This window comes from Harpia harpyja, chromosome 19 (genome assembly GCF_026419915.1).
Source record: "Harpia harpyja isolate bHarHar1 chromosome 19, bHarHar1 primary haplotype, whole genome shotgun sequence".
NCBI lineage: Eukaryota > Metazoa > Chordata > Aves > Accipitriformes > Accipitridae > Harpia > Harpia harpyja.
The window spans coordinates 9,586,040-9,601,793 of NC_068958.1; the positions used below are offsets into that span (position 1 = coordinate 9,586,040).

At 42.6% G+C, this 15,754-nt stretch overlaps 1 protein-coding gene across 1 annotated transcript in view; it reads right to left on the reverse strand.

Annotated features, from left to right (window-relative positions):
* PAPPA (pappalysin 1) overlaps positions 1 to 15,754 on the reverse strand; it is a 183,458-nt gene that overhangs the window by 124,926 nt on the left and 42,778 nt on the right. Inside the window, exons 3-4 of the mRNA XM_052815534.1 lie at positions 5,444 to 5,589; positions 636 to 929 (exon numbers count right to left, since the gene is read on the reverse strand). Of these exons, the coding sequence (XP_052671494.1) occupies positions 636 to 929; positions 5,444 to 5,589 (440 nt within the window). The remainder of the gene's footprint in view (positions 1 to 635; positions 930 to 5,443; positions 5,590 to 15,754) is intronic.

Consider the following 15,754-nt stretch of genomic DNA (forward strand, 5'->3'; position numbering starts at 1 on the left):
TCTTTGACCAGAAGAGCAATCCTGATCCAGGTACTATCCCAGTATTCACACTCTAATCATGAAGCTCAGATGTGAGTGATTCTAGCTGAACCACAGTGACTCCAAATCAAACAATAAACATGGTATTTGAACGGACACCTGGAGACATGAGCAGTGTCTCATTAAACATCTACCTATCACAGGTTTATCCTACAGCCTTGGTGGTATCAATATTCATCTGACATTCAATATCTCCTTGGGAGAGGGTAAACAATCTCTGAATTTGTGTTTTTCAAAGAACACCTCATAGATCAGGCACCCAGATCCCAGGGAAATAGGTTGTCAAATTTGCTGTAGAGCCTTTAGAAGCTGTTTTCTTAATGCTTATCTCATTTCTTCCCTCCCCCAAACCTTCTGCCTGGTATTCACATGAAGCTATGTAAAGTTGGGAAAACTGGGAAAAAAACAGAAGAACTGGAAGGGATTCCTAAGGCCATCAAGTTTGATCCCTTGTCAAGCCTGGTCCTAGACCAATGGACACACATGTCAGCATAAAGCCCTGTATGAAATGGACTGTAGAAATCAGAGGTAATACTGCTATTCTTTGCTCTTGCCCAGCCACAGACACCAACAGCAAACCGAGGAAACCCAAGTACCTGCGTAGCTCATGAAGTTACTGAACGGCGTGTTTAGGAAACTGTGAAAACCGCATGTGTCATTGCCAGGTCCAGGATCCCCACATAGTTTGTGCTTAGGAGCAGGGTTGGTGTCACTGCAGAGGTCCCCAGTCTCGAAGGAGGGCTCAGTTTCCATGCACGGATCACTGCAGGAGAGGATCTCTGAGATTCCCCGGAAGACGTGATAGAGCCCCAGGCTGTGCCCAATTTCATGGATCATTGTGTGCGTGTGGCCAGGGATTCCATAGAAGGAGGGATTCAGCACAATACCACCTGCAAGGGGAAAAGAGAATAGCTTCTATATTTGCCTTGTCTTCCTCAGAACAGCAAGAGAAAGGGAAAGGAAGACAATCCTAAGGGCAGATCCATCGGATCCTCTAGAGCACAGACTGCTTTTTGCACAATCAGGCACGTTGCCTGCTCAGAGAAAGGTTTAATCTCACCCTTAATCTGGGGCTCTAAGGATGAGGAATCGTGGGACAAAGCCCAACGTCCTAAACCAAAACCACAGTGACAATCGGTCTTTCAACTGAATATGCTCAATTTGGTTTGTTAACCTAGAGAAAAATCCGACATGCAATTACTTTATACTATGCAATTTCAAATAATTTAATGTGCTTAAAGAGAATGATTCTGCCCAGATAAGTGTAAGCAATGTATTTGATACCAAGAGTCAAACAAAACATACCTGGAGCGCACTCTGTATATTATCCCACACGGTAAAGATATAATAGAAGCCTATTAACTTCTGAAATGCCCTAAAAATTGCAGTAGGTTGCACCAATATTTGCAAACTAATAGCTGGACAAAGAAAACAGAATACACCCAAGGCTGGAACAGTTTTTGCAGAGTGTGCTCTGATCATATAGACAGCTTTGAAGTAATCGTCAGAAACACACTCTGTTCATATACTCAGACAAGCCTAGTTTGATGTGAACTGCACAGTCCACTAATGAATATGCATAAGCCTAATGTGTCAAAAAATATGAAATCGTGGAATATAATAATTCTAAAAGAACTGCATGGTTATTAAATGTGCGCAAAAAAAACCAACCGTGATTTTTTTTGTTGTATGAATCATGGGATGTATCGATAAGCAAATGGTAAATTAGTGAGGCTTTACAGTATATTGAATTAATCATAAGAATTATATTTTTAGCTCAGCTAGATATACCTTTGGATTTATGATACGCTTCAGATTTTGTTTATTTTTGTTGACCTCAACTTTTCCAAGCCTTTTATTTAAAACTGTTTGTGTATACTGCCTACCATGAGAACAGGAGACTGCTCTGTAAAAGTTACAACAGGAAAATAAATCTTGGATATGGTATGCTAATAATTTAGTGACAATAAGGACAGAAAAGGTTTTGGCAGGGGGAACTTTATCAGTGACTGTAGTGCAGGGAAGATGAGATCACCAGGTTCTGAAGCAACATAGACTCTTCCTTCTTATCTATCTGGAGACATGCCTGCAATAACCATAGAATTAGAGGAAAATAAGACCGAGAAGATCTTAGGAAGTCATCTAATTCCACTCTCAAACAACGCAGGACCAATTAGGTCTATACCATCCCTCACACATCTTGCCCTAACGTCTCTTTACAACCCCTGATGACATGACTGCCCCAGCAATCAATTTCAGCACTCAGTATCCTTACAGCTGCAAGGATTTAACTCACATCTAATCTGAATTGATTTTTTGGCAATTTAAGTTCATGACTTCAAGTCCTGCCTCACACGGATATGAAGAACAGAAGATTCTCCTCCCCTTTCATCAGCTTTTATGAGACTGTCATCATCCCCACTTTAGGCTCTTCTCCTTCAGTCTGAGTAACTGTAATCCATTCAACCTTTTCTTGTAGCTCAATCCTTTTTCTAGACCTCCCCAACTGTTGTTCTCCTTTGGTCTTCCCAGTTGTCTCATCTTTTTCTCCAAGTACATTGTCCAAATACAATACAGTATTCCAGCTGAAATTTTATCAATGCTGAAGAGAGAGAGGAAGGACCAGTTCGGATGTCCCCCAAGGACACGTGCAAAAATAGCAATAGAGAAAAGACTTTCCCTTTGAGCATGGGCATGTGTGACTACACGCGTGCAGTGGAGAGGAGTCACATGGGCATGTACAAATACCTATATAGTATTAAAAAAAAGAACTGAAAATTTAAATACAGACACAAAAGATTGACTAAAATCAATCACACTGCAACATCATGCCTATTATGCCATATGTGGCATCTGCACATCCTTTTCACAGCACTGAACTGTTTCTTATGGTAGTTCTCCACAATTCCAATTAATCATATACAAACCTACCAGTATGCAGCCACTGCAATCCCCATGTTCCTTGTATCCCTCTCTCCCCCTTTATACAATACATGCTCTGATTCCTCTGGTGCTTGGTCTCTACACAGGTGGAGCCATTTACACCCAGAGAGTAACCTCGTATATTTTGTGGGGAGCTCCATCCCAAAGATAATTCCGGAGTTTGTTTTCCAACGGCAGGAGTATTGGTGAAATTCCTCAGCAGGACGTGCCTTCAAAATAAAGGCTGGGTAAATGGTTCTGGCACTGGACAGCCCTGAGGCAGCTGGAGAGGGAGATTTTATTTTTGCCTTTGTTGAAAATTTATATTTTTCACAGCTGTCAAGAATCTAAATCAATTGCAGTTTTACAGAAAAGATAAACTCCCTCACCCAGACAATCTCTATCCCAGCCTTTAGATCTGCACCACAGGACATATTTCATATTTTTTATTAAGTACATATTGGATTTATAGAAGAGAGTAAAAAAGATTAAAGATGAATTCTTACAGACCAAGCACAGGTCTGGGAGGGCTATTATGACAGGAAATTATGACCATTATTTATTTATTTTTGCTTTTTTCCATTGCAAGTCAGCTTTAAACTGTTGGCTAATGTCTTTTTTTCTCGTGAGATTTTTTTTGGTCAATGAATTCTGTCAATACACTGTGGGGGCCGAATTTAAATTGTTTTGCTCAGGCATGATGTTGACAATTAGCTTAACGAAGTGACAGAAGAACTCATCAGGGCTTTGGGCGAGCCCCAGTCCTCTTGCAGAAGGTTCTTCTCAGCGCTCTGGAGCTCTCCCCTTTTTCTCTGCTCCCTCCCATGGCAACACCAAGGGAAGCTGTGAAAATACTCATTTAGGGAAGGATCAGCTATACTGCAACCTTATTTCACTCCAGCAGTGGCATGAGGGCTAATGTTTCCCACCAGCAACCCATACTGTTGCACAATCAGAAGCAAACAGAGTTACTGTGGGGCTAGTGCAGGAGTAGGGGGTTGTGGTACTACAAAGTGATAGAAATCACATCAGCGTGGGCACTAGTCGAGGCTGGGGTTAATATCTGTCTTTGGTTTTGCCAGAAGATGTTGCCCTGGGGAATGCTCACTGGCAGGCATTTACAGCATCTTCTGTTTTGGGTGCTCCCAGCACGAGCCCATGGAGACGGGGCTGGAAGCAAGTCAGAGTGGAAATGGCTTCACTTCCAGCCTAGCTCAGCAGGAGACTGGATGTGTGTCAGTGCCGGTCCTTGGGAAGGGAAGTTTGCTCACACTTCTTTCGGAGCAGCTGCGGAGCTGGATGTCATAATAAAATGTTTACTAACTGAAGTAGGGCAGCCAGCTCCAACTACTTGGTCTGACCGTGGAGTCTCTCTCAGCTATGGAGACAGGTGACTATAAAGAGATGTTAATACCTAGGTTTTGGGGTAATGTATTTTTGAACATGGAAAAGCCTCCCTGACTGATGGCTTGAGTTGTAACTCAGCTCTCATAGTATGCTTTAGAATAATAAACACTGTATTTTGCTCTCCTTGTTGAGGTTTACATTTGCCACGTCTTTTTTGTTTTGCTCAACATGGGGTTGGGTAATATAAAAACTGGCTGAAACAGCCTTTCACAAAGACTGAACTTGGCTGAATCTGGACTTCACTGCCAGCCTAGGAAGGTCCAGACAAGCTGGAGAAATATCTAGAAAACTTGTGAGAAACCCAGCTCTTGTAAGATGACCAGATCAAGTGTGCAGCCTGAGGGAGGTTTGTGCAGTTAAGAGAAGTACATACAAACTCAGTCGGTGCCTTCTGAACCTTTTGAGGCTCATCTGACATTTTGCAAGGAACACAGATCCAGTGGCACTACAGGTGTCAGGGCAATGAGTCATTTGGGAGGTTGCACAGCTTCATCTGGATCCCTGGGTTCCAGCAGCCATACGCAGCAACCTAGTTATGAAACATGCACAGCAATCTGCAGGGTAGTGAACTCTTTCCAGTTCCACTCAAATGAACATTAGAAATACAATCTCTCAGCAGTTTGCTCTTTTGCACATTGGTAGAGAAAAATAGCAACAAATTTTAACTACAGTCTGTGAGGAAAATTAATTGAACACTTACTAAGTAATGAACTAAGGATCAGAACTTAACAGGCTAAGGTTAAAAATTCACTTCTGTCTAGCACCCCTGCACCTATCCCCCCCAATCTTCACAAAGTGCTCCCATGGAGTGAATGCCCTGTAAAGTAGCTTCACTTAAAAGGTGAAATACTTTCAGCTTGACATCATCTACAAATACCATAATGTGCTTTGGGTTTATAACCTAATATTTTCCTGGTTGTGAGCCAGTATCTGGGAATCGTGAAATACTTTTTTTCCCCTGACTATATATTAGAGGAATGATAAGAAATCAGAACAGAGCTTAAAGCATATTTGTCTTTCCTTCTTAGCGCCTCAAAAGAATGCTTTACAAAGAAGAAACATCTTTATCACTCACCTAGATGCATCAAGGCTTCCTTGTCCCAGGGCCAAGTTGCCACTCCAGCCAGCTCTTCCTCGGAGGAATTGGCAAAGAAGATGTTGAGGTGTGTGGATCCATCCAGTTTGAGTATGTTCTTTAGTTCATTGACATCTAAGTATGCTCTGTAGAAAAAGAAAAGCCTTTTTTTTCTAAAGGTGACACAAAAAGCAACAGAGTATTGAAGAAGTGCTTGCAATCCAGGCCAAGATCTTACAATATCCTGCGTATCAGTCACCTGAAATATTTTAATAACCCACTCACAAACTTCAATTACTTGCATTCATATAGCGAATCTCATCTAAGGACTTCAGGCCATTGATTAACGAAGGCCACAAAATCCAAGGTAAATACATAAAGCTGTCCATATTCCTAAGATAAGTATAGGAATCTATTTATTATGAATGTAATTAACCATGTATTGTGGTCAGTAAATCTTTTTATATCAGCAGTTACCTTGCACATTTCCTCTAAGCTGTTTATTATTGTTACCTCTAATTTTCCTTCACAATAACAAGTTTCACATCTTCAGGCTGGTGCAACAACTAACACCAGCTCACAAAGTTACTCCTTTAGCACCAGTGGCAGTCACCTGCGCTGAGATGCACACGGTCCAACCCTAACATAGGGTGGTTGTTTGGGAATTGCTATTTCCAGCAAGCAAAGTTGTGCCAAGAGATCTCCTTGCAAGAGATCTCTGCAGGACTGATACCATACCATGACGTGAATTCCTAAGGCTCCTTAGGTCCCGTCCCCTCCCAGGTGAGCAATGAATCTTCATAGCTTTTGGGATGTCTGAAGGTTACAGAGCAATCTGCTTGCAGGCAAGCAAAGCCAATCTCTTAAGCTTGATGGCTGTTGGAACTACTTTTTGCACTCCTCTAAAGGAGTAGACTTTATCGATACTGGAATACAGGAGCTATTTGCCAAAGCGTGTACCATGATGCCACACTGCTTTCAGTGGCACCATGATGCTCTAACTCAAAATAAAGCTGGAGAAAGTAAAGCATAAGAGTAAACCCATTGGTTCTCCGTTTCTAGCTCACATTGTCTTTTGATAATAAAGTGTTGTGCTAACACAAGATCTAAACCACGGATAAGTTGTACTATCTTCACTTGACATGTGGAAACAACAGAGAGAGATATCTCACTGAGTCAAGCATGGTTGACTAGCTTGTAAGGAAAGGACACCGTGATGGTCTTGAGCAGGTTGATTCCTGCTTCCTAAAGTCCCCCTTTCCCTATGTGTATAGGTGTGTATAGGGCTCACGTAACTCTCACAAATCAAACACACATTCAGTAAGTAGGGTTCCTTGCATACTTTGCAAGGCTTTCGTTCCCAGAAGGGTGAAGAAATAAATAGGGGAGTTGGCTCAGCACCAAGATCTTTCTGTCCTTCCCTGGAGGACTCCCCAATGGAAAACACATTCATATTTCCACAATAGCTTCCCCTGCCACTTGCTGAAGTCATTGCCTCCAAAATAGTTCACGGCTGGGTGTCCCCAGGCCCTCGCTGACTCATGGAGGAAGACGTGCTCTTTGGGGACACCAGTGGAAGGGTATGTTTCCATTCCATACAGTGTTTATCTTCCAATCAAATGTGGATGACATCCTGAAGGACAGGTCAGCACTGTGACCCTTTACACATTTCTCATCTCTCCACTGTTCCCAACACATCTATGGGAAGTACGCAGATCTTCCCCTTAGCTCCTCCAGCTTGTTCTGCATGTATCCACACAATGTTCTGAGACGGTGCATAATCTATTTCCAGGATCTTCTTTGTGCATTTGAAAACATCTTTTCCAAACATGGGCTCATACTTTTACACGTCCACAAGCAATATGAGAGCTTATATGCATTTCCAAATGAAAATGTAAATGCATCGGGGGAATATGTGATGGAGGATGAGTGCATGTGAAGGGGACGATGTGTATGTCTGCACGTATGGCAGCATCAGTAAAAGAGAGTGAGCAAAAGTGTAAGAGAGAATGTGGGAGTGATGTGATACTTCATGCAAGAGAGAAAAGGACAGAAACAGAAGCACTGAGTACCTCTAAGTAGAAAAACGTTTGTGTGTTTTGTATCACAGTGGGAAGGAAAGGCCCACTGTCTGTATTGAGACTGCAGTTGTTGACTCTGGATGCAGATGCTTTATGGCCTATGCAAATCCCTGTAGGAGTAACTATAATCAAACTCCCCTCCTGAGATTACCATTTTTATCCTCGCTCTTCTCTTATGGTTTCAAATAATCTAAACTAATATTTCTTTATTCTTAGCTGTCTCTTTGCTTATTGTTTACAAAATCCAATCCCCATTTATATCCTCAGTGCATGGCCACAATCGCACTGTCTCTTGCATACAGGCTATGTGCTTCAACATCCAGGGCTGTTTCGTACGTGGATTATTACTGCAGACAACATCCAGAGCAGACAGCATTTAACTAATTGGCCAGTGATGTCAGTGCATCACCGAGACTGAACTCACGTCTTACGTAAATCCACCGTACTAAGTCAATTGGACTTGGTTTTGTAGTATTTCTCTGACTGCTACTTCTCTGCTAGCCAACAGAAGTCTGAAAATGAGAAGAATCGTAGAACACCAGGTTGGAAGGGACCTCAAGGATCAAATGGTGTAAGAACAGAATGCTAAGAGAATTTTTAGCAAAGGGTCTGCAAAGGAGTAGGTGTAAACAGATCATGCTTGGGAGGAAGTAAATGCAAAACCCCTTTGTAAAAGCAGTCAGCAACCCCCAACACATAAACATGCTCAAGCATTTAGCTCAGGCAAATCCCTTGTAAGTGTGTGAACATGTGCCTGCATGTGCATGCATGAACAGGGGTGTGAGTGTGTAAGCAAGGGTTTGGATTGTGCACACATGCGAGACAGCCAAGAGTATGTATGCAAAGGAACCAGTGTGTGTGTGTGTGTAAGAGATAAAAACACGAGCTGGAATTCCATCCTCTCCTTCCTCCCCATGTTTCTAATAACCTCCCATCCCTATCCATCATCACCACATTCCTACACTCAAGGAGACATAAATTAACTACTTTTGCAGTTCATGTCCAACTACGTAGCTGCAGGCAGCAGACCCAACAGTTACCAGGTCAAAACAGTTTTCAGTTATTGTGTTGGACTAGGCTGACTCCCCCCTGCTGCTGCGGCTGCTTTGTTATCAGCCCAGACTATCTGACCCAATGCAATCTGCGAGCATTGCTTACACTTCTTAAGGTTATGTGGGTCCCCTGATAGAGGACATAATGTCTGTCACATGGGCTCGTGCCAAAGAGAGCCAAAGAGCCCAGCCTTTCCAGAACTGCCAAACTCACATTTCAAAGACATGAGTGCAGTCTTGGAAAGGGATCAAAGCCTTTCCAACTGTCATTAGAATATTTCCTTTATGCATCTCTCCGTGAGTGCCAGCAACATATTTCATAAAATTCATTGGCTCGAGATGGTACCTCCAATATAAACCTGAATGGGGGAACTGTCAGGGCAAGTCTATGTGGAAAACAAAACAAAACCCAAAGCACAACAAAACACGTGTAATTCCTGTAATGGAAAAAACATACGATGCTGTGAGCGTGCCTTGCTCAAGAAAGCCTAATGAGCCTATTAGTGCATCATAAAAGGTCTCCTTTGCTGGAATCTGGTTTAGACATAGAAATTCTATGGGCTGTTTAAGGCCATTTGGGACACCAAATCATATCAGGCAATGTGCACATTCCCACCCAGATCTTTTCATCAACTTATTTGTCCAATGCACAGCTTCAGTTTTCTTTTTTCCTCCACAGCAGTGTAAATAGCCCTCTGAAACTGTACTGTACAGCAGCTTGCCCTTACCCAGTAAGCACCAGACCTCAATCAGTAATATGTATCCTGTACGGTGCTCCAGTTTCAGTCTAATGGAATCTTTAGCTCATCCAGCAGTGTCTCGCGACCGCCCAACCCGCCATGCAGCCTGCCCCATCGGTCACACGAGCCATTATCCCCGTGCCTGTCTCATCTGTCAAGCCCGTTTCTTGTCCATTTGGGTTGTGGCTTCACTGCAGCAGGACTTGTCCCCAGGCAGCGAGGTGAAGCCCCCAGCCAGCAGCCCCACCTGCCCACAGGGGCCACTGCGAGGAGCTCCCTTCTGCTGGCCCTCAGGTCCAAAGCCAAATCCAGCCACAAATCTCTGCCGCTTAGCTACAAACACATTTGACAATGGCTTTTAAACTTGGCTGGTATCAGGTCTAATCGTATTAAAAATCGTAGCCTTGGTGACTAGAGTCGAGCAGTTTTGTAACTGGGTTGGAAACTCTTCCTCCCCCATTTTCTTCCAGGTCAGAGAATGGCTTTCCTGTGTTTCCCTAATGTGGCTGGGGTGCAGCCTCTTTGCACTCGTTGTTGTTTTTGCAAGGAACAGAGAGCCTTCCAGCCCTTATTGTCAGGAAATGTTTTCTACTGTTTGCTCTGAGTTATTCTCTATTTGACTTTGTTTTGTTTTTTTTCCTTCAAAGACAAGTGTTGCTTTACAGCAAGAAAACAAACAGGGTACTTAAGGGATTATGTGCAAGACCCCACCCAAACACAGAGTAGGAACTTTGCTATCTGCTCACTATGGAGTATGGTCTCCATCTGCCTGATGAGTTTGTTAGGAATAAAAGGCACTGCATTTCATCATTTGAAACAAACAAACAAACAAAAACAAACAAAAACCCCAAACCACCAGCATCTTCTGAATTGGGAAGTCAGCCTCCAAAAGCCTCCATTTTATCTCTTGACATACAATATCCTATCCTTTACCTAGTGAGTTCAGCATATAGCAGGACAGAGTAAATCTGCTGGAATCACGGGGACCCAGTACATCACTCTGCTTCCCAAGACTCCTTGTTTCCGCTTTCATTTGGTGCTCTCAAAAGAGCTGTCAGCTCAGGTTAAACCATGGTATACAGTTTAGCAGACAAAAAGAAAGCTTTTCTGGACAGCCCTGGCAACACTTGCCAGCAGCCTGTGACAGATCCAGGTGTGGTTCCCAACATGGTGTGGCTGATATGTCTCAGTGGTGTTCCCTTTGTCCCTCCAGCTCTGATCTCAGCCCTAAGATTGACACTAACTCATTAGGGCAGCAAAGACCACAGCAGTCGGTGTGTGGGCAGCCACTTACCAACTGTCCATCCCATTTTTTCAAGCAATATGGGGGGCCCAAGGTTTTAGGGTGCAGTGTCCACCTAGAGATTTTCAATATCTGCAGTGAACAGCAAGGATGGTTTTGAGATAAGTGATGTTCTTCCTGAAGATAATGGCAAGAGCCATGACTTCAACAGCACTGAAAGCTGACCTTGAAATGGGGCCATTTGGCAGACGTGCACAATTGTAATTTAGCTTTTCCCCCTGTGATTTCTCAGTCTTGGGTGGTTAGACATGGAACTTTCCTTTTGGAGACACAGTATTGATGCCAGCGTATAAGCTGCCTTTTGCCTTCTGTCATAGAGTCACAGAAAAACAAGTCTGGAAAGGATGTCCAGAGACCATCGCTGCCAGCCCTCCACTCCAAAGCAGGGGCATCTCTATATGTCACGCTAAGCCGATTTTTATCTAGCTCATACTTAAGACCACACATGACAAGGACTCTGCCAGTGCCCCAGCAACCTGCAGCCCATGTTTCAATACCTTTATGGTCAGGAAGCTTTTCTGAAGGTCTACCTGAATCTTTTTTGCTGCAACGGATATGCATGACTATTTATGCCATTCCCCACAGACAAGGAGATTAGATGATACCCTTCTGCTTTACCAAACCTATTACTTATTTGAAAGCTTATTATATCTCCTGTAAACCATCTCATTTTTAGGCTAAAACCACCTTATTTCTTCAGCTTCTCCCCACTGGTTATATTTTTTAAGACCTCTGGTCATTTCTGATGCTCTCATCTGCACTCTCCACATCTTTCTCAAAGGCAGGTCATCAAAAGAAGACACAGTCCTCAAGCTGAGAGCTTATCAGTGCCATGTAACTGCTACATTTATCCTGTCTATCACCTCCAACCTGACATAAAGTACACAGTAGAGATTTCAGACCTACAAACATTTCTAACATTTTTTTCTTCTTGTTTGCCTAAAGTGCTACAGGTCTATCAAAAACCTGAACAAAAAAAGACAACCTACAAACTCTCTTTAGCAGTGGAATTGCAATAAAATTTTTGTCTGACCTGATGTTAAAGATCTGCCTTTGCCGGCAAATTTAATTTTGCTCCTCATTTCAGACGGATTGCCATAAATCATGTGAAGCAGGAAGCGTGCCTCATCTACATTTAGTTTAGTGTTAATTTAAGACACTGGTGTAAGTGTAGTAAAAGTCATGATAATTTATTGATAAAGGTATAAATCTTTCAGTGATTGGGACAGAGCCTGAAATAGAGTGGAGCCAGATTATTACAAGTGAAAGGCTTCAGGTCCCAATTTAGATCCAGATCACTGCCTGTGTTCACACTGAAATCCAAATGTGTAACTGTAATTCCACCGCATCCAAACCAGGCATTCACTAGGTCACGTCCACAAGCATAAATTGCAAGCACTGTCAGCACATGTAAGTTTGGCAGCTTTTAAAGAATTTTGGTTTATCCACTGCAGCAAAATGTCCTCTACAGCCCCCAAATCTGATCTCCCATTACGAGAAAGGAGGAATGTTTTGGCAAAAAAAAAAAAATGATAAGGATCCAAGGAAAGACACTTCGAATAACTGTTCAAATATAAACCCAGCTTCTTGGGTAGGTTTGGTAGTCTGTGCTGAACTCTGTATCAATCTCTGTGACACTGCTAATGCATTCAGGTTAGCTGGTTAAAGCTGGACGAGGTTTTTTTACATCAGTGGCAGGTCCTATGGTTAAGACTGACCCTAAGCAACACATATTACAACATAAAAGCCCACATGGCTACAAAAGTCTGCGTGTTCGTTGATCCTATGGTGCCCTCTTTTCCAAACTGAATTAATTCTACCATTATGCTAGTGACTTAGGCTTTACTCACTCTATGAAAAAAAAAATTACTAAAAAGAAAATTATAGATAGAAGAGTTTTACTGTGTAAAATAGGGGAATCCTTTGGGTCTGGGTTTTCCTTATCCTGCAACAGACTGAGAGCAGCTTATTGGTCAAAACTAGGGAATTTTTACAATTGTCAAGCCATCAGTTTCATTCCATTTGGTTTGAAATGCTGGCTTTCCAGCAGGACAGTCCTAGAAATAAGCACATTTTTACCGTAACATTTTGCACTATAAGTCTATAGGACAGCAAGGAAAAAAACCACCCCATACATAAAGGAAATTATTTGCTACTAAGTTCTAAAAATCAGTATTTTCATCTATAGAACCCTAGTGGCGCACCTCTGCTCAGCCCTATCTGACTTTCTCATAAAAGACCTCTAATAAATGATGCAGCTTTATTTAATGCAATTCCGTATGGATAACTTCTGGATGTTGTAAATGCAGTATCTACTTAAAAGGCTGAACCACAGCAACGGGTTGGAATAAACCTGATGGTCGGACTACTCCAAACCTAGCTCTGGGTCCTCTTTTGGTTTGGTTCATGTGAGCTTGCACTTTGAGCCAACTTCTGTTCTCACTGGGCTGCACACGAGTATCAGCTCTGACTGTGATGTATTTGCTCCAGTGTAAATCTAGAGTTAGTCAGAGCAAAGTTTGATTCTCAAAGTGCAGCTTCGGGTTCAAATCCAAAATCTCAAAGGAAACCTCCGTTGAAACGACCAATTTTTGCCCAACTTCTGGCCAACGCAACTTGCTTTTTTAAGGAGGGAGGCGGGTTTCCTCAGATCTCCACACAGATTCTCTCAAAGGTTTGTAAATCCTTGCCAAATCCTTCACAAACCTGGGCTGAGATTCAGAAATACAGTGAAAACAGATTCCCCCCCACCCCCCAGCACTTTTGCTGCTGGTTCTGGCCAGGATAAGAAAGAGTAGAGGCTCAGGGGAAAAAGAATAGAGAAAAAGATGATGTAAAAATTTTCAAACATCAAACATGTTCTGTCTGAGTTCTGGGCAAAAGTTTGGGGCGGCTGTCAATGTACACAAAATTATTTGTTCCCTCTCTCCCTTTATCCTCCCAGGCTTTACTGCCTAGTGCTTATACCAGACACCCCAACTTTATATAACCTTTACGTAGGTTTATAAAGAGTTGCAGTGCTACAGAGCATAAATATGTGATCACCAAGTCTCCTTCCTTTGAAAGGTCTATGTCCAAGAGCTGAGCAACATTCGAGTTCACTCGTGCAGCAAGAACTGAAAAGACCCGTTTCCTTGCACAACCATAAAAAATAATTATGCTAACCAACTACACAGAACTAAGAAAAGATATGCTGGCTGGCTAACTTGCAGGAAGAAAAAAGAAAACAAAGGGAAAGCCTTGGCAAAGAGAATTGTGATCTTACTGTACAATTAACTTCTGAGACAGTGAGTAGGATTAAAGCATGGAACATTTCAAGACACATCTCTTTAAAACAGCAAAGCATTATGAAGCATATATGCACATTTCACAGGCCTTTGAAATCAGCAACACTGGCAGGTTTATTTGTTTTGGTTGTCTCTTTTTCTTTCTTTTACTACTTTGGGATTTTTTTTTCTCTCTCCTTTTCAAGACTAGAGCCAAATGACCCATGAGAAATGTACTGTAATTTGTCTCTTATCCATCCCTCATCTCTATCTGATATTCCCTCTGCCCTGGTTACCCTGATGTTTTTCCAGACTCTACAGGCTGAACCATTGTAACAAGGAGAAAAGTCAAACGATAAAGAAAGAAGTGGCGTAAGGATATTTTCAGGAACCCGGTCTGTTAAAACAGATTTCCTTTGCTGCTTTTCCAAAAACCCCTTTTGGCTGCAGCAAACCTCATTCACGTATACTCAAGAATTTAAATCAGTATAGGAAGGTATATACATATTTTAGGCTATTTTAACCATCAGTTATACTGCTTGGCACTTCCACAGTGCTTCCCCTCTGGGCCTCAAAATGCTTCCTAAACATGAAGAGAAAAATTCCACTCTGGTCAAAGCCCTGACACAAGCCCTCTGCACCACTCCAAATGCCGTCCAAGGGCTTAAGTGATACTCAAGTGGGACAAGGACCCTTGCGCTGGGCCTCCACTCAAGAAATTTTACCATGATTGAAGAAGCCATGAAATCGGCAAATGGAATAATTTTCCTTGTCTTCCGAATGGGAAAATTGAGGTAGAGAAATGCAATAATTTGTTCAAAGTAACAAAATCATTCAGTGTGACAGCTAGGATTAGAAACCCGATCTCTTGAGCCTATGTTCTGCGATAATATGGATCACCTTTCTTTTAAAGAAGCGGTGGCTTGTGTTACTGATCCTTTCAGTTTTCTGGTGGCCACTAATCATCTTTTACAAGCCTTCGCTCTTATTTTACAATCTTTTACTCCTATTTTACAATCTCAAAAAAAGTCCTAAAGGTCCGGTGCTCAGCAGATGGAAAGTCAGAGCTCCCTACAATAAGCTGGTCCTTCCTGAATCCCTCCGCTTCACTGTTTCTGAAGACAATGTAGCACATTTACTTCACAAACAGATTTTCTTGTGGAACCAGGGCTCTGCTTTGAATGAGTGAGCAGCCACCATTCTAATAATATTTGGCATTTACATACCACCTCTCATCCCAAAGCTTCCAAGAACAACCAACAGATACGTGCATAGCACACTGCACAACAGTTCAAGTAAAGGACATTTTGGTTTCAGTCACCAGAACAAACCTGATTTTTTTATGAAAAGCACCAGAGACCAGGAATGCAGCCTGTCATCACTCCCTTGAATCAGGTCAAGAGGTAGGTAGAGCCTCTGTTAATCAGACTGGAAGTTAGAGATCAAGAGGAAACTTGAAGCTTTGACACAGAATTTTCTTTAATTATAGGAGTAGCTCATAGCAACTCTCTATATTAAAGTTGTCTAACAATTTCCACTACTAATATTCAACTCCAGCCTGTCTTTCTCATCTCCATCCTAGTGGCTGTGGGGTCAGGCTTGAGGTCACATTTGCAGCCTGCCCAAACAAGTGCCTTGCTGGTGGGACCTTTGGGAGTCACTGTTGGAGTGACCCAGGTTTTGGCACTTCTGGAGCACTGGGAAATGCTTTGTGTCCCCTCTTTAGAGTCGATGGAAAGCATGGGGTTACCCTACTGCCTGGATACTGCTCTGTCCTGGGCTCCATCTACCTGTGCCATCTGCCCTTGCAGTAGGCAGGATGGGTCAGGACCCTGCCTGGGTGGGCTCCAATGGGTCACCTGCTGTGGG